This window comes from Aythya fuligula, chromosome 19 (assembly GCF_009819795.1).
Source record: "Aythya fuligula isolate bAytFul2 chromosome 19, bAytFul2.pri, whole genome shotgun sequence".
NCBI classification, from domain to species: domain Eukaryota; kingdom Metazoa; phylum Chordata; class Aves; order Anseriformes; family Anatidae; genus Aythya; species Aythya fuligula.
The window spans coordinates 4,326,747-4,345,311 of NC_045577.1; the positions used below are offsets into that span (position 1 = coordinate 4,326,747).

Consider the following 18,565-nt stretch of genomic DNA (forward strand, 5'->3'; position numbering starts at 1 on the left):
CACGTTAGCGGCAATCCTGAAATCCCCGCCTGGAACGTGACGTGCTGCTGAGACCTTTGGGGGAGCAGTGAAATGAGCTAAAGGACAGGTTCCTGTGCTGGAGCATTGCTCCGGGGGGTTGTCCCCCATGGTGACACACACCCACACCTCCGCAGCCCCAGCACCTTGCTCTGCTCTCTCCCGGGGCGCACACCCGGACACGATCCTGGTGCCAGCACGTCCTTACCGGGCTGATTCAGGCCGTGAGCCCCTCAGCTCCCCTTTTCCCAAATGAAGACGGGATTTTATCAGGCTCCCTGAGCGCTGCCTGGCTGTCTATCAGGCAGCGGGTCTGGACCTGGTGACCTGCAGCCGAATTTAGGCCAGGAAGAGGCAGCAGCAGGGGAGGCTCCAGCTGCCGGCCCCCTGCACCCTGACAGCTCCTCAGTCTGTTTGGCGCGGTTCTGGCCCGAATGCACGGGTGCTGGGGGAAGGAGGGGAACTGAGAGGGTACAGGCGAGGGGGCAGAAAGCAGCACCCCAATTTCTGTACTGCACAGCCACAGGTAGCTGGTGTCACCCTGTGGCAGGCAGATGGAGCCAGGCTGTTCGTTTTGGGGTGTGTGCAGGCGAATATATGCAGCGCTTGCCCTTCTCCCATCCCCCCGTTCCCACCACCGCGTCTCCTTTTGCCCTCCTCTAGCTGGCCAGTCTCACCGGTCCTTCAAAACCTCAAATCATCTCTTCACAGCCCAATTTCCCCATCCTGGCCCTCAGTATTCTGTGCCTGAGGTTAAAGACTAAAAATGATGAGAGTTATTTGCAGAAGCCTGTGTTGGCTGCTGTTGGGTTTCAGATGCGGCCCCTGATCAGGGTGGCAGGTACAACTGCTCTGACAAAGACTGATTGCAAGTGCTGCCGTCCCACTTTGTATTCCTTTTTCTCCACTTATCTGCTGTGATCAAGGAAAGCCGATGCAAACCTTGGAGGGATTTGCTGCGAGCTCCCCAGAGCTGCGCTCTGCGATGCGGCTGTCATTTTGGGGAACCAACACTGTGAGAGGAGAAGGGCTGGCGTCGTGGTAGTGCTGGCGTTTGTTCCGGCCACCGAAACTGCGCAGATTTCTTTTCCACTTTGCTTCTGTTCAATCACGTGTTTAACTCTTTCATCCCGCCGTACTTTTATCTTCTCTTTTCACTCAACTCCAGGAACGTTCTCCCAGGCTCTTGGAGCAGCAGAAAGCAAAAAGGAGCCGTTTGCTCTTTCGTATGGCAGCGCGCTGGCTGTTGAAATATTTATGAACCCGTCTGCCATTGAGTTATTTTACTGGATATCGTGCTGCCGGTGCCAGGAGAACCTCTCTAATAGGTACAGTCCTGGAGCAAATCGGCAATCTCAGGAATTTGGGATCAATCTGCCAGGTTTCTGAAGTCTCGTGTGCTCCCACCAGCGTGATCGTTTGTTTTGTGCTCAGTTCAGCACAAAACTGAAGTCAAATCCCTGGTGCCTTTTCTGGTTCTGTAATTTACAGCTATATCCCAGGATTATCAGAGACGGGAGGAATACCTAGTAAAGGCCAGAGGTTTCCTCTGGGATAAACTAATTTGATGGGTTTGTTGAAGACAACAGGGATTCTGATTGAGGGCCTGCTGTTTACCTAATGTAAGACGTTAAAATATAGAAACTACAGGAGCAGTTCCCTGTTGGATTTCACTTTTAAATCCCCGTGCAGCAAATAGTGGTGTTACAGAAAGAAGTTTGCCTTTCTCAGCCTGGTGAGACCTCCGCGTTTCTTCAGCTGGATAATTTGGGCCCGCTGCACACACGAGCAGGAGAAACCTGGGCTCCTGCAGGGCACAGAGCCACCCCTGTGCATTTCCATCCTGCCCTGTTCGTGTTGTGGGTGCTGAGGGCTGTCGGGTGCTTTCGATTTCCCGTGCCCAGCTGGGTTTCCAGCACAAGGAAGCATCACCGAGCGCTGCAGCTGAGCACCAAGGGCAATGCCTGACCCCTTCTGCTGTACCCCTGCCTGCCCTGGGGCCAGGCAGTGAATCACTTTGGGCTGCGTGATACGTGACCGTGGCCGGGGGGTGATCTGTCAGCCTGGGGTTATTTCGAGTGCCAGCGAGCTGTGTTTTGCCTCTGTTCCTTCTAATCCCCCTGACGCCAGCGCAGCGCAGGCCGAGGAGCTGACCGCAGCTCGCAGCCAGCCCGCTCCAGCCCCGCCGGCACCGAGCCTCCCACGCTCAGCCCCCTCGGAGCCCCCGTCGGAGGGCAGCAGGGTGCCGTTTTCGGTGCCCTTTCCTCATCGCTGCCTTTCCTGCCGTGTCCGTAGGCTGCTGGGAAGGACTCGACATCGGTTTCTAATCAGCGGCGGAGCAGTTGTGCGTGGCGGGGCGTGATGACGTTGGTTGGCTCCGCTGGCTGCCAGGTGAGTGAAAGTCGATCCGGAGCGAGTGGAAATAATGTGGCCCGAGACATGTGCATGCAATTTGGGCGGATGATTCAAGCCAGAGCCATGGCAACTGAGATAAACAGAGGAAAAGATACTGGAAAAGCAGCAGCGGCTCCGTTTTAATAGCGCGGCCTTTCTTGCAGGCGGCTCAGATGTTTACTAGAAGAGCTCCGTCCTCCTGCGTGTCTCTCCCTCCCCGCCGCCCCCATCGCTTCGCGTGCACTTAGTCATGAGATCGGATGGCTCCTTGGGCAAAGCACCCCAGGCCAAATTCCCCAGTTTCTGCTCCAGCAAAAAAGCCCTCGACCGTCCTCAAATACGGGCTGCAGAGCTGCTCTCCCCGTCTTCGCCGCCGTGATGCAAAGGACCCCGATAAAAACCCATCTTCCTCGAGCTCCATAGGGATCCTGCAAGCACCAGAGGGATTGTTGGCTCGGTGGGGTGTCTGAGCACGGGGCGAGCTTCTGCTGGAGATAAAGCCATTGGGCAGGCGTGAAGGCTGTGTTGTGGGAAGGTAATGTCTGAAATGGAAAGAACCGAGCGCCGCCGCCACGCTTCCCACGTGAAGCCAGGGAGGAGTTGGCCGGTGTGTGGCCGTGGAGATGATCCTGAGGAGATGGAGCACGGCTTGGCAGCGGGGCCGTGCTGCTGTGTGGGCTTCTGGGCAGCCGAGCCCTCGAGCTGCGAGTGGAAACAACCCAGCGAGAGCCGCCTGGCGCGGTGCGGCGGGGACGGGGCTGGCAACGAGGACCTGCTGCCCGTGGAGCCGTCCCGATGCCCATGCGTGCCAACAGGGCTCCTGCGATCCCACGTGGGGCTGCAGGCGGTGTGCTGGCCCCCAGTCCCACCCGCAGGGGACCTGCTGGTGATTCACCTCGGTGAATCATAATTCCTGAAGCTTTTCTGATCGTTGCCCTCGGTGCATCCTCGCTTCCCGGGCTGCAGGTCCAGGCTGACTGGGAGGCGCAAGCTCTCAAGCGGTTTAACAGCGGGCTGGTTTCCTAGGCCGGTGCAGCTAGCATGCCTCAGAGATGCATCTGTGTGGCTCCTTTTCCTCATGAATTAGCTTCCCAACTCCGTCATTCCAAGATATTGTGAATACCGATAAAAAAAATCCAAATAAAGTCGAGTACACTTACCCTCTAGTTGCATCCTTAAATTTGAGGTTCGGTATAAGACTCCCAGTGTCTAAACAGAGAATTACTGGGCACGTGCTGTGTTTTTTTGCTTTTTTATATTCCTGGTATAAAGGATTGAAGTTAGTTGTGCAAATATCCTCTAATTCACCGTTTTCCAGGAGGAGGGGAGCCAAGGCACTGGTCGCTGAGCTCTTGGCTCAGGACTCGCATGAAGCCCTCCTGCGCCTCGCAGCATGTGCGTGCTCCAGGCCTCCTTTGTGCTCTTGGTGGCTCCAGCCTGCCCCATACACGTGGTCACAGCCACGTCTGTGACAGCTCTGCTTGTAGGAAATGTGACAGTCCCACTGCAACGCAACAAAAGGGATTTTAGGTGTTGCCTCCGCTTGCAGTGTTTGCCTGAGCCCAGGCGCGGTGATGCTGCCAACCCTTGGGCTGGCAAGCCACAGTCATGACCCTTCTGCTAGCAAAGGCATCGCCTCTCTGTCACATGCTGTGAAGATTGAAGTGCAAACAGGTTTGGTTTAGACATTTATCTTATTTAACTTGGCTTGAAGGGAATAACAAGGCTCCCTAGCAAGCCTTTTTCCTGAATTTTTTATTATCGGTGTTAATGTAGGTGACAAAAACAAGACACTCGTCTTTCTCTGATTTTTTTTCCACTTCATTGTTCGATTTTACATTTTTATGTCACTTCCAGTTCTCCTGTCACAGTGACATCTTTCGGAGTGGATAAAAGCTGAAAGCTACAAGCAGAAAATAAAAAAATCAGCTGCCTTTGGAGCTGAACCATAAGGCAGCAAACGTAAGTCAGAAGCCCGGTATTTGCTTTACTTTTATTGCCATTCCTGTAAGGAAAAAAAATGTACATAAAGGGTCCATCTTCTGATGTTCAGTGACCAGAGGAGCCCAGGAAGCTGAGTGAAGGGCTTCAGAAGAGAAAATTTATTTAGTCTTCACACATGGAAGTTGCCTTCCCTGGTGCCACGTTTCTGTATGCATCTTCCCAGCTGGTAGGTTCTGGGCTCTGTAGAAGCCACCATTGGTACAGGTGCTAAATCTGTTTGAGTGTTACCCTAAATTCTCCCTCCCAATACATTTTTTTTTCTCTTTTCCTGCCCAGATTTGCTGGCAGGTAGAGTTGAGGAACTGGGCACGGGTGCAGAGAAGCTGGGATGGACGTTGTGTGCGGGGTGCTCCGAAAGGTGCAGCCTGGGGGCAGAGTTGTGCATCCCTGCGGCCCCAAATGCTGGGAACAGCAAGCCGAAAGGTGCCCAGGTGATGGAGCAGCACTCCTGGGGCTTAGCCGAGAGTGAACCATTTCCCAAAAGTGAGCTGTTTCCCTCTGGATCTCAGAGTGGGAGCGGTAGCATCCCTAGCCGTGCTCCCTAGGGATGGCTGTGCTGTGCTGGTGGTTAACGATTTCCTAGAAGGAAAAGGACTGAAGTTTGTTCCCTGTTTCATGGGGCGATGCCCTCTCGCTAAGAGCACCTGATTTACACCGCTTTTCGGTGGCCGGTTTGTGCCTGGAAACGTTTGGGGCCTGTTTTGAAGCTGTGCAGAAGGAGCGTGCTTGCGTCAGCCCGAAAGTGCAGTGAGTCAGTGGAGTCCTGAGGGAGCTGTAACGGCTCGAACAGCAACTTGGAAAAGGAAACGGGGACGGATTTAAAGACGCAGCATTCGTGGTCGTGGCCTCGTTTGGGGCTGTGCTGCCTTCGGGGAAGGCGCTGGTGGGGAAGGGGTTTGGCGAGGGCTTTGCTGCTGGAGCCCCGAGCGGGGCTTTATAGCAGCCATCCACCCGGGGCAGGGTGTGGAGCTGGAAGGGGGTGGTAAGCTGGCTCTGCTCAGCGTTGTACTCAGGATTTTGGTATTCAGGGAATCTCCATGAATTCCTCGTTGATATGTGTGTTTTGGTATGTTAATGAATAACTTATTGGGAGGGACAGGAAGGCAGGCGGGGGGCAGCCTCTGGGTTTGGCCCCCGCTCCTCCTTTCTCCTCGGCGTTTTCAGCTGTCTGTGCTCAGGGCTGCTTCGTGCAGGGATTTGTCCCGTGCTGGGGTTGCTCTTGGGCCATTTCGTCTGTCCTGAGCAGACCAGATTTGATTAGGGAACCCCACTGGGGCCTGCCAACACGTGTGTGGATCTCAGCGGGGTTAGGGGCAGAGGTGGGAGCGCTCGCTGCCCTGGTGCCCATCACAAGGGGGCTGGCTGTTAACGCACCCCGTTCTCTTTGCGTCCATCCCACTGATAAACAGAAGGGACGTGGGATACCTCCTTCCTTCGGGCCTAATGTTGACTCAGATTAGTTCATTTCAGGTGTTAGCTTTGCTATTCTTAAAATGGTTTTGGTTCCTGCTCCGGGTGGAACAACCCAAGCCTGTTCCAGTGCTGTTGCTGGGTTTGCATGTATTTGACAGCTTCCTGTGGTGCTAACCAGTGTCGTATTCGGGGTCCTCAAAACCATAGATGAGTTTATGATGTATTTCTGGAGGGAGAAAGCATCCATCTGGAGGTGTCACAGCGAAGTCGAAGATAACATGTTGGGCTCCATAAATTCCCTGATGGATCCCTAAAACGCGTGCTTTGAAGTGGAGAGCCCATCTTGCCTGTTTACAAGGCCTCCTGTTTAACAAAACAGACTGAAGCTATTCCTCCCAGTAGAGAGCTCAGAAAATAGCAGAACGAGCAGCCAGTGCTGAAGGATTTGCTGAGCAGGGCAGCTCGCTGGCTGGGCATCCTTGGGAATGCCACCGGGGTGGCTCTGAATATATATCCCTTCCCCGAGGCTGCTTCCACCGGGTTGTTTCTTGATCTATGTGTTCTGCATATACAGACCATTCCGTTTCTTTATCAACAGGAATATAAAAACGTTTGGGGACTGTAACGTACAACTTCCAATGTACCAGTTCAGCTCTCTCGCTGTAGCTATTTAGTCAGCCCGTGAGAGCTTCATTAGTTCATTTTGATTGAGGAGCGCTCTGTTCCTCGGCAATACTTATGCAAATTAATGACTCACATCCTCACAATTGAATTTAAATATCTATAAAATTTTAGATGTAGGCAAGTAATTGCATTGCGCTCTTGCAACCCCTGTGAAAGATTTTGTTGCATCCGAGGCCATATTTCAAACCTGTGACCTCACTCCCATAAAGCAGAGCTATTTCATTACATCATAGCTGTGCAATTTGACTTTTGATAGCTGATATTTGCATTTATGTTGGATCCATTAAATATTTGTCTGCTTAAAAAGCTGCCAGGCATGAAACACGTTGGCTCATAAATGCTTAAAATATATATATATTAAAAAAAAAACAAACAACCCCACAACTGGTATTCTTTTGGCCTTCTTGCTGGCAGTTTTGCTGAAAACAAGTGAATTGTAGTTTTCACTTCCATCATCGCCATCTGCTTGGTTTCCAGAAAAAAATGATTAATGATTTTTTGCCTTTGCAGCTGCAATATTTTATTAAAGCCTGACTTCACTAGTGATACAGACGGAAATATTTCTGCAGTTAACCGGCGTTTATCAAGCCTGCATCAGGTGACTAAGGCCGTGCTCAGATGCAGGCGCTCTCCCTCGGCTGTGGGATCTTTGCAGGGTCCCCATGGTGCAGTGAGAGCAGGTCACAAGTTGCAGTGGCCAAAGAAATGCCCGAGGAGCTCCGTGTCCGAGGCCTCCTGCCATTCCTCTTGCTTCGAGGCGCCGTGCTTTCCGTGTTGCTCCCGTGCAAGTTGGGCTTCAGATAGGCTGGGTGAGAGGCGTGTGGCCCCTCTGGGGCAGGAGGGGATCGCTCGGTGCTGAAATGGTACAAAGTGCCCATTTGGAAGCAAAATGCTGAATATTTTTGCCTAATGTTTGTTATCGTTAGCAATAACCAACCATCCCTGAGCCGTCCTGCGCTCCAGCACTGACATCCCCTGCTGCAGCGGGCTAAAATACATCCTTTATCGCTTTATAACTCTAAATCACCTTTTTTTTTTTTTTTTTTTCTTTTCTCTTCCCCAAACCTCTTCTGTCACCTACCTCTCGCCAGCAAATCCTGCGAAAACAACATCCCCTGTGACTCAGCTCCGCGGGCTGTCTGGCACCGGGGCTGACGCAGTGCTGGGGAGGACCCCTCCCACGCGCCCCGCGCCAGGGACGATTGCCTAACCCCACTGCGAGCGGGATGCTCAGCGATGGGCTCAGAGAGCCTTCCTCCCATCAGAGAGCCTTCGTCCCATCATAGAGCCTTCCTCCCAACGGGGCCGAGAAAGCCTTCCTCCCAGGATGCCGGAGAAGGTGATGCTGAGGCTGTCAGCAGCGTCTTCTCGGCCCCGGAGCCGCTGAGTTAAATTCCTTGCTCCACCATACCCTCTCCGTACCCCCCCTCCGTGCACCCAATTATCCAGATTAAAGAAGAAAAGGAAAAGGGATGATAGCCTGAATTTTGTAAAATGGCTATTTTTGTAGGTCGAGCCTCAGATGGCGTTTGACCCTTCACGCAGATGGTTTCACTTAATGTATTTTGTTTAAACAATCCCTGTTCCTGGAAGTGGTTTCAGAAGAGGCTGTTCCTCCTTGCTGCTCGTGTTTGCTGTTTCTCGTGATATTACAAGAAGCTCAAAAAGAGCAAATTCAGAGGAGGGCGGCGTTCAGCGCTAACAAGCGGTCGTGGATCCCAATTAATAGGCGGTAATTGTGTTGACTCCTCGCAGCTTTCAGGACTGAAGCGCAGTGGGGTGCTTCTGTCATCGTAATCTAGAGCTCACTTCATTTCTGGGAGTCCCAGTGCAGTTACAGGGAACAGCTCCTCATCCGAGAGAGCTCCTGGTTTCTCTTGGGACAGGCTTCTTGGTGTCCCGACATGAAAACCTTCCCTTTTTCTTGGGTCCAAATCAAGGGTTTCTGTGGGAGGGAGGTAAAACATCCATTACTCTTGGACCTTTTCACGTCCGTTGTGATTTCAGCGTGCGCAGACTCCTCGCAGGTAGCTCAGGATGCCTCATCGACGTTGAGCACACCCGGCACGAGCCGTGAAAAGCCAAGAAGCCTGCCTCGAGTTCAGCTCAGCAGTTTTTACCCTGTCCTCCGCCCCGGCCAGCTGCCACCAGGCGGCTTTCAAACCAGATCACGGGAGCTCTGCGCAAGAGGAGTAAGGCAGAGGGGGTTTATAAGCTGGAGGTGGTGCAGCGGGTGTAGGGCCGAGGTTTCACGTGGTCGCTGAGCCTCCCACGGGGGGAGGAAATCTTGTACAAGTGGGGCACAAGCACGGCACCAGGTTGGTCGACTGCTACGGGAGCAGCCTGAAGAAGAGCTGGGAATAAAGCTGTGGTGTCTCTTCTCCATAAGTGTGTGTTTAAGCTGAGCGCTTAATTTGCCCTCCGTTTATTTTCCTAAAATATTTTCCATCTTAAAAGCCAGATCAAGTCTGAGAGCTTGACACCGAGCGAACGGGACCCAGGCTATTATCAGCTCTTTCCGAAACGACAACCTGCTAATCCTCCCGGTGCCTTTGTGACATCTTTTCTCTAACACTCCAGGTGTAATTACAAGATGAGAGCTCACATAATCTGTGAGGCTTTTCCTCTGCGCTTTTGCTCGATCTGATAACCGGTACGCTACACGGCTTGACATCCTTCTGCGTTACCTCTCTCGAGTGCAGCACTGGCTTCGTATTCCCCTTGACTCCAGGGCTGCTGGAGGTTTCTGGGCTGTTTCTTTCTCCGACCCTCCTTCTGCTTTCAGATTAATTTTCAAACGGGTTCTGCTGGCACCCTAACTAAGGTGCGGGGTGGAGGGAGGGATTAGGGAACACAGCAGCTCTTTCATTCTCCGAAAATCCTCTGGCTGCGTTCCAGGAGGGAGCCTTGCACAGACTGAGCTGAACCAAGAGAAGGGAGGAAATGGGGACGCAGTGACCCACCGAAAACCACCGAAAACTTTCTCCCTGGATTTTCCCACCTCTTGTCGGCTCAATCCATAGCTTTGTGTCCTTTAACGGGTGTTGCAGGCTGTTCCTGGTCGTTCCCTTATTTTGGAAGGTTTAATCATGATTGTGATGACGTGATCCAATATCTCTTAAGTTGGCTGTGCAGGCAGAGGAACTTCTGTGGGCAGTCTGAATGTGCTGTGGCTAGTGAAGTTAAGCCTGGGATTTCCATGCTAAATTTCAGGTCTCATCCAGGTAACCCCAAATTTAGAGATCAGCCTCCATCTGGTGAAGCCAAATGGAGCTGTCTGTTACATCCTTCCTGGGCAACATCTGCTGTTTTCCATTCCTCTTGTGAGATGTCGGGAGAGAGATGCGACTGGAGAAGGTGCTCGACATTGTTTAATTTTTACTGGGAGATTTCATGGTTTTTCCTTCACGGAGAAAACAAGAAGAAGATGATATCTATAAGGACATGTAAGGGGGGTGCTCACGGCCTGCACAAGAAGCGTGTTTGTAGATGTTTGTTCCCATTGGGAAACGTCAATGAAATTAAACCATCCGTACAGCTCAGTACTTGTCACTACAGGTAAATTCCTCGGTGTTTTGAACCAGCAGCTCTCCTGGCCCCTTTGGGACCCAGCACCATCATTTCCACGGCTATGCAGTGAGGAGCACTCAAATGTTGGTTGTAATCATTTGTGTAGGTCTTCAAAAGCTTTGTAAATGATAAAGCAACAAAATTGAGCCTCAAGCACCGGCTGCAGCAGCTGTAGGGCCGGTGTGAAGCAGGGTCGGAAGCTCCTAGGATGCTGACTGTGGCTGTTCATCCACGCTCGCGCACTTTTCTTTATTTTCTGTCTGGTATGCGGGCAGACAGGATCTACAGTCTTTCTTCATGCCAACAGCAGTAAACCTCAGACCACATGTAATGTATCTGCCCTGCGAATGGCTCTGATTAATGACAGACAGGTAGGGCGAAGGGAAAGGAGCTTTGGGTTTCTCAAAATACACGGAGAGGCAGAGGGTGAGGTTACTGGGATCGGTAGCCCACGTTTCTTCTTTTACACCATCTTTTATTATTTTCTTGTATAATTTTTTTCCCTGAAAAGGCAGAAAACGTGGAGGCATTCCACAGCCTCAAACCATGTTTTAAGTGAAAATGTAAATGTGACAGGTACTGCGTTCTACATGGACCAAGAAAATCGAATCCTGCTGAAAGGATTCGATTTAAAAACTTTTTCCCTGCTTAATTCTGCATCAGGTTTTGGCGTTGTGTTAATGGTGCAACCTGGAGGGACCTCCACCACCTCGCTCTTCCAAACCAGTTCAAACCCCAGGAAGGTTCAGTGCTTGGGCTGCGTCCTGTTACGCTCAGCAGAATGGGAGCCTCCTTGAGTGCCCTGCCTGCTCCCAGACCGGGACGGAGATGAGGGGGATGGATGTGTCCGCCTCCACCTCTGCTGCTCTCCCAGGGCAGCTGGCTGAGACCAGGAGGGAGATGTGTCCCCCTCTTCAGAGACACGACTCTGTGCAGGACTAGACCCCTGGAGAAACACCAGCCTGCCCATCATCGGACCGCCGCTGGGCTCCCAGTAAGGTGTGCTGCTCCCCCGGGCATCACTCGACATCTCCCATTTGAAATCCCCGCTGTGCTCCACTCAAAGCATCAACATGCAGAAGGTTTTGAACACTGGCTGGAGCTGCCCCGCTCGGCACAGGTCGATGTTCCTGGTCGAGATCCGGGTCGCAGGAAGGCGTGCGTGTTCACGGCCCCGTCCGCCTGCCACGGAGCTGCTGCTGCTGGCGAAGCGGCGCCGCCTCCGCGTTCCCCCTAATCCCTGCTGGGGCTGAGGCAGCGCCCGGTTCGCAATTCTTGTTTTCTTTTCCTCTTCTCCCCTTCCACCCCCTCCTCACGTGTAATCTGATCTCCCAGGCCTGGTCTTCTGCTTTGGCAGATTTTTCGCCTCTGGAGTGGAAGGAATTAACTGCTTGCTTTCTGTTGGGGAGCGAGGCGGCTCTCACTGCTCCTCCTGGCTTTTCGGGTGGCCGTGCTGGGCCGTGCACAGGATAACCCACGAGGTCAGCACCTCTGAACCCCCTGGCGCAACCTGGTTTTCGCTTTTCATTCACATCTCCTTGCCTTTTCGGTAAAACAACACGGAAATGCTCCCACTCAAGCTCTGAGTCAGTGTTGGGCAAAGAAACGCTTCTAAAAATCTGGTTTCTGACACTTTGCAAGTATGCATCTCCTCTGATTGTGTGCTGGCTCCTCCGGTCTGGCAGCAAACGCTGAACTTCAGCAGGATCCCTAAGCTGATGTGACTCTACCTAGCACACAAACTGCCCTTCCCCGCTCCACCTCTCCCAATTTTAATAAATTGATCAGGCGAGAAGAGCTCAGCTCTCAGGAGAAGGTAGAGTCAATGTTATTTGGTGTCTTTAAAGTAAAGCTTCTACCTTTTTTTTCCAGATCTGGAAGTTGCAAGGTGCCTCTTTCTTTTCCTTTGCCTGCAGATGTTTCAAAAGGCTCTTAATGGGAGAGGCCAAAAGCTTGTTCAGTGGTTTCTAAAGAACCCCTTCGCTCTTGGATGAGCCTTGCAGGCGAGGGCTGGTAACGCAGGCAGCTCAGTGGAGCTCACAGCACATCTTCCTTTTTCACATGGGTACCAGGAGGATGGGCCAGCGCTGCAGGAGCCCAGTAGGACCTTTTGCCTCGTTACTACCTTAAAAGAAGGATTCTGCCCCGTTGCTGGAGAGGAATCTCAACCAGTCGAACATCCCATCTCTAATCCCATTGCTCCTCAGCCGAGTCCTTCGGCCGGGAGGATTGCAAATCGCAAACATCTGTTAAATCGAGGAGAAACAAACCCCAACAAACGCACATGCCCTATTGCAAAACCGTTTGTTTTTCTCTCGGGGTCTCCAGTGGCCTTCTGGTAACCTGCCTTTGTTGTTGTTTCTTGCCTGGCAGTCCAAAGTGTTAATATTTCATGGTGCATGCAGGTAGCATCTGGGCTCTTGCTGGGCCACTCACAGCATGCGAGGTGCTCTGAAGGAAGGAAAACACTCTGCCCTCAGGTGCTGGCTGCCCTTTACTCAAATCCACGTGTGCTTGTGATGGCTTTTTGGGGGGCTGGAGGCAAAATGCCTACTGGAGAGCGAGCTGAAAAGTATCGGAATTGTAGTTAAGTGGCTTTTGTTTTTAACGTGCTGTTCTAACTGGCAGCTGTCCGTGCTGTTGTGAGCAAGGCAGCTGGATCTTGAGAAGATTTTTAGATGGAAAGGTAAAATCAGGGGCTCAAACACGAACCGCAAAAGGCAGAGATGCTGCACAAAGGCAGCAAACAAGCAGGTGATGGCAGCATCAGCAGAGTGGAGCTGACATAGGGCAGTGCTGGAGAAATTCACACCACTGAAGGCACAGAGTTCCGTGTGGGCAGAGCAGAAACCACTTGGGCCTCCTGTCTGGGTCTGCCTGTTACTGGTGCTGCTGGTCCGACTGGTGCCTGCTGATCTCCGAAGTCACAACCGCGGCCGAGGAGGCAGGCTTTAGCAGCCAGGATTTTCAAGCTGCTAGTCCCCTCGATCGGTGTCTTCCAGAAGGCTTGGCACAGCCCGTCTGAGAGTAGACGGAGAATTTGAACGGTGGAAGATCTGAGAACCCAGAGGAAAATCAGAATCTGTCAGGCAGAGCTGGCCCAGCCCTTGGGAGAAGAGGCAATATTGCGTCTGCTGTCAGATCAAAGCCCAGCTTTGCTACAGCTGGGGCTGCAGCACATGCTGTGTCATTCACAGATTTCAACGTAGGTTTCTTTGATCGCTTTCATGTCCGCATATGTTTGTGCTCAGGTAATGGTGTGAGATGTGCCGTGCCACCGCCTGACTGATTTCATCAGGGAGCACTGTAGTACGGACCTGCCTCTAACCAGAGACAGCGAGCTGGGTGTGCCCAAAACCACGAGTAACCTTAGTGCTTAAGGAGGAAAATGCGTCTTATAAATGATGTGATTGGATGTGTGGAGCAACAAACAAAAAGTAGGGAGGCAGCAAAGTGCTGTACAACGTGTACCGAGTTCCCTAACACCGTGGGGAAATCCTCAGCTGTGTTTACAGAGGAGCAGGATGAGGCACGGGTGACCTGTAATGGTAAGCAAGAACCTGCTCTTTGGCTGGGGCACTCCTCCACTGCTTTGCTTTAACCCCTATTTTGTGCTGCCTCTGTTGCAGGACAAAAAAAGCCACTTGAAGGTACCTGTGAAAAAATCCCTGGTGTTTGGGGCTCCAGTGTGTTACCTTTCTGGGTTCAGAAGGGGATTTTAAAATTAAGCTCTGCTTTTAAACGGGTGGCGAGCAGTCAAGCTGTTTTTAATGGTATCGCAACGAAATTCACTCCAGTTGTCTGAACGGGGGGGGATCATGCCAAAACTCACTTTCTGCTCACGGAGCCCAGTCCTTTCACCGCGGCTGTCGCGCATGTGCATGTGATTGCTCTCTTGGAAAGAGCTGCCCTGAAATTTTGGGTAGCTTTAAGGAAGCGAGGAACAAAATAGCCGGCTGCGAGAAGAAGCTCGGACACGGAGGCAGCTGGTTGAGGAGGTTATGGCCTTGCAGCGTTGGGTAGGTACAAACATCAAGGTGTGGCGTGCTGCAGGCATGGTTAAACTTCACTTGGCAAGGCCCAGGAACAGCCTGGTTTTGCCCTAAATCTAGCCATGTTCTGAGCTGGAGCCTGACCCGGAGACCTTTTGAGGCCAGTCCCAACCAAAACCATTTTGCTGTTGCCAACAGCGAGGCTGAGTGAGAGGTTGCAGCAGTCTCTGCAGTCCAGAAGTCTGCACGCTTTTCATGACTGATTTTACTCGAAGATGCCTATACGACAGACATGAAAGGGATTAATAGATGTCAGCCGTAAGAGCAGCAGCACTTGTGTGACACCACCAATGTGGCTTTTATTTCCGTATCGCCGGGTAATTTCCTAGCATGTGCTAACTGAGGAGTGTTTGCTCCAAAGCATTCCCAGTGCAGCTTGCCATGACACACATGAAGAGCTGCTGAAGGACGAAGTTTGTAGCAGAGGGACCACACAGGCTTGCCTGCGTGGAAAAATAAAGGGAATTAATTTAAGGGTTTATCTACAGAGGAAGCTATCCCAGGAAAGCTCTTTGTGTTTGGGTCCCTGGGTGGCTGTGGCTCTCCTGCAGCGAGGTTCTTCTGCGGGCGGGTTAATTTACCTCGAAACGAGGCGTTTTTCATCTGGAGGAAGAACCCCAGGGGTTGATAGGGAATGTAATCCACCATAATGCTGCCAGCACTCGGAGTAACCTTACTCAGAGCAGTCGGGGGGCGGCCTTTGTGCTTCCAGGGGAACCGAACGGGAATTTCACATCCTTGCAGTTCCTACAGCTGCAGGCGAGCAAGGCAGGGCAGGGATGCTCGTCACGTAGAGAGGAGTTGCGTGCAAGATGCCTGCTCTGCTCTGCAAACCTGACTTCATCCCAGTTCCCTAAACACAACGCTGGGCCCGAGCACGTGATGGCTCAGCGCCTCCTGCCATTGACGTAACCTTTCTCCTCCAAATCTGCTTTGTTTTTTTTTGTTTAGGTTTGGGTTTGTTCTGCACAAGCTCTTGGATGCAGTCTTCTGAAGTCGGGTGGGCAGGGAACGAGCAGAAAGTGTTGGTTTCTTTTGAAACGCTCAGGCTGCCATGAAATAGAAAGAAATCCTGTAGAAGGGGAGGGAGGAAGGCAGGGCACGGGGAGGGCTGCATCCCTGCCTCTGTAACACACTGCTGGCTGCCGGGGGGGCCAGGCACGTAGCCTCACCTCTGTATGAGCTGTCTGAATTGCAGCAAACTCAACTTCTCTTTTCTGGCTTCTCAAAGGGGGGTATCCATGCTCGGCTGCTTTAGGATAAAGGCTGAAACCACTCGGAATATTGCGTTGTCCTCGCTGCAACCGCTCCTCTGCTAGCGGTGATGTGGCTTGTGGTGTTTTTAGATACAAAAAGGGCAGAAGTTATTATTGCTGTTCAGCGTGGCATGAGCTGAGGGCTGCCGATTCCTTCCCAGGATGAGGAGAGTGAAGCCAAAGCAGTGCTGCAGAGCGCTGCCCGTGCTCCGAGCAGGGCCTGCTCTGAGGCAGGGCCCCCCGATGCTGCAGTGTGTGGACTTCCCCCTAAAGCGTGAAACGTTTGAAAACTTCAGAGGGCAGAAGAGCCCCAGTAACACTGCCAACACAGACTGCCAGGGGTGAAGGGAAGCCTTCAGGGACAAAATGAAGGAGGTGTCAGTTTGTCAGTCCCCTGGGCAGCTCCGCAGGCGGCACCGGGGCTCTCGGAGCTGTGCTCCCCGGGCACCCCAAACTGGGGGAAGCGAACGGGGATGTTTCAGCACACCCAGCTGGCTGTTGTATAGACAGCGATATATAAAACATATCCAGGGGAGGTCGAGGCTGGACATGAGGAAGGATTTCTTTACTCTGAAGGCGGTCAGACACGGGACGAGGCTCCTTGGTGCTTGGTGCCCGGGCCTGGCTGCGCTCAGAGGCATTTTGGCAGCACTCGGGCTCATGCTGTGCCTCCTGCATCGCTCTGGGACATCCCTGCAGGTGCCTCCCACCTATTTATTTCTCAGAAAAGCCCTGGTTGATTGAGGCAGGAGGCACAACAAGCTGAGGACAGGGTTGGGAAACCCTGCCAGGAGCAGGCAGGGGTAAGTCCTGGGAAGGCTGCAGGGAGGTGCCGGCCGCAGGTACAGCCCCGGAGGTTTGAGGGGGGGGTCTCGCTGCCTCCCCTGCAGGGTTATCGGCGCCTTCCCATCGCGATTATCGCGACATGGGCCGGGCTCGGGGCGTGTTTGGGCCGGGGCCCGGCAGGAGGAGGGTTAAGGGCCGGGGCGGGGCTCGGCAGCTGCCGGCAGGAGGCAGCGAAAGGGGAGGGGGGGGGGGAGGCTGCGAAGGGGGCCCTTTGTTGGCGGCCTCGGGCGACTTTTTGGGGCAATTTGGGGCAGTTTCGGGGAAAGCTCGGGCGGCCCCGGCGTTCCCCTGTCGGCTGGAGGCAACCAGCAGCAGGGAAGATGCCCGGAGGAGGCTGCCCGAGGGGGGGGGAGAGCACGGCCCCCAGGGCTTCGCTCCGCCAGGGCTCGTCCTTGTGAGCCTCCTTGTGCCAGGCTTTTTTTTTTTTGGGGGGGAGGGAGAGGGAACCTCGAAGGGTTTCGCTCTAACAAATGAAAATGTTGGAGATCTGCTTGAAACTGGTGGGCTGCAAGTCGAAGAAGGGGCTCTCCTCCTCCTCCAGCTGCTACTTGGAAGGTGAGCGGGGCGCGGCGCGGGGCCCGAAAGGGGGGAGTTTGGGGAGATTTGGAGGCTTTAAGGGGGGGGGATTGAGGGTTTTTGGGGGAGTTGAGGGGGGTTTTTTGGGGAGCCGGGAGCCCGCTGGTGAGCGTGTTGGCGGCCAGGTGATTTTCATTAGGCGTACAAAGGGAGCGCGGCTCTGCCATGTATGGTGGGGAAATGTCAAGCGGTCGGCGAGCCGGCCCCACAAACACCGCCAGCACAGTGGGACAGGGCGCGATGTTAGCCCCCCAAAAGGCTCCAGCTCCTCTCGGGAGCCAGACGAGGGTGGGAGAGTGGGGAAAAAGGCTCTGGGCGAAGGCGGAAAACCCCTTGGCGTCCCTCTGCTCGCTCCTGGGAGCTCCTGGCCACCCCTTTCCGCTCGCTTTTCGGGGACGGTCCTACAGCCAGGCGTTCAGAATCGCGGGGTTGAGTCACCCCCTGTGTAGGGATTGACATCGGAGTTGACGCAGGCAGCTCGCTGGAGGCCTTGCTGATAGAGGCGAGCTCAGTGTGGGGCCCCCATCCTGTGCCCCTGCTGGGCTGAGGAACCCTAAAAAAGTCCCCCTAATCCTAAGGAGGGGCTCGGGACCCTCTCCCGAAGCAGCCAGCAGCGCTTTGTCCCCGTGAGCGAGGGGCCCAGCCCCAGGGGAGCGCAGCCCTGGGCCGTGCCCGGGCGGCCGATGCATTCTTGGGCTTCTTTGTGTCGCTGGATGTTACTTCAGCAAAAATAATCGGCGTGCCAGGAGTACTTTGCTAACTCATCAAATCAGAGGGGAGAAACGCCACCACCTGATGCCGCGCGGCCTATGGCGAGCAGCTCTTGCTCAACTCTCGAATATTCAGCGGAGAAACGTTCCTCGGAAATTCATAGGTCAGGAATCCCAAAAACTACAAATGGCTCCTCGGGACAGACCGAGCCGGAGGAATGCCGCGCGGAGGCCGCGTTCACCAGCCCCTTTTGGTGGCTCCGAATACTTTCCTGCTGTCTAAAACCCAAGGGACGCTTGCCAGAGGAGTTTTTTCCTTCCAATTCTGGTTCCTTTACGCCCCTAATCCCGCTTACTTAAAGCTTCAGACACTTAATGGTGGGCGGACTCATGCCCTTCCCTACGTGACCGGCTTCCTCGGTGAGCTTTTGGGGCCGTGGGTGCCGTGCTGGGGCCGGCTGTGTGTGTGCACAGCAGGGCTGGGCCGTACTGGGCTGTGCTGGGCCTCCTTCCCGAGCAGCTGCATCTCTCAGCAAGGCCCTCAGAGAGTAGGCAGAGCACTTCAGGGCCTTATGGGGGTGTTGCCCTGGCTGTTTTTTTTTTTTTTTTTTTTTTGCAAGTTTTTGCTTTTGTACGCGGGGCAGGCGCTGCCCCCTCCCCGCTGAGCGTGGTTGCACAATGGGATCAGAGCACAGCTCCGTCCCGGCAGGGTGAACGGCCTGATCAGGCAGCAAACACTGCCCGATGTAAGCTGCAGCTTCGCTGGGAGCGGGGCTGTGTGTTGATTTTTCACAACAGAGCGGGAAGCGGGCGCTGAAGGAACTTTGAAACAAACTTCTCCCAAAGCTCAGCACGGGGCAAAGCTGCAGCCAGCACCCACGTAGGTGTGGAAGGTGACCAAACACCATCACTGCCACCCGGATGCTTTTCCCTGCATGCTGTGACAGCTGCCTAGGACAGCACTAGTCCAGAACCCACCACGAGCAAGTTTGGTGGAAGCCTTTCAGGCCCACAGAGGCCGAGTGGCAGCCCCCAAGAGGGG

The 18,565-nt window shown here is 53.6% G+C and overlaps 1 protein-coding gene across 2 annotated transcripts in view; it reads left to right on the forward strand.

Annotated features, from left to right (window-relative positions):
- The window catches only part of ABL1 (ABL proto-oncogene 1, non-receptor tyrosine kinase), a 68,986-nt gene that overhangs the window by 21,829 nt on the left and 28,592 nt on the right, over positions 1 to 18,565 (forward strand). Inside the window, exon 1 of one of the 2 annotated variants that reach the window (XM_032200156.1) lies at positions 16,475 to 16,792. The exons of the other annotated variant lie outside the window; for it this stretch is intronic. Coding sequence (XP_032056047.1) covers positions 16,708 to 16,792 — 85 coding nt within the window. The 5' untranslated portion in view covers positions 16,475 to 16,707. Of the gene's footprint in view, positions 1 to 16,474; positions 16,793 to 18,565 lie in introns of those variants that run through there. 2 annotated transcript variants of the gene reach the window in all.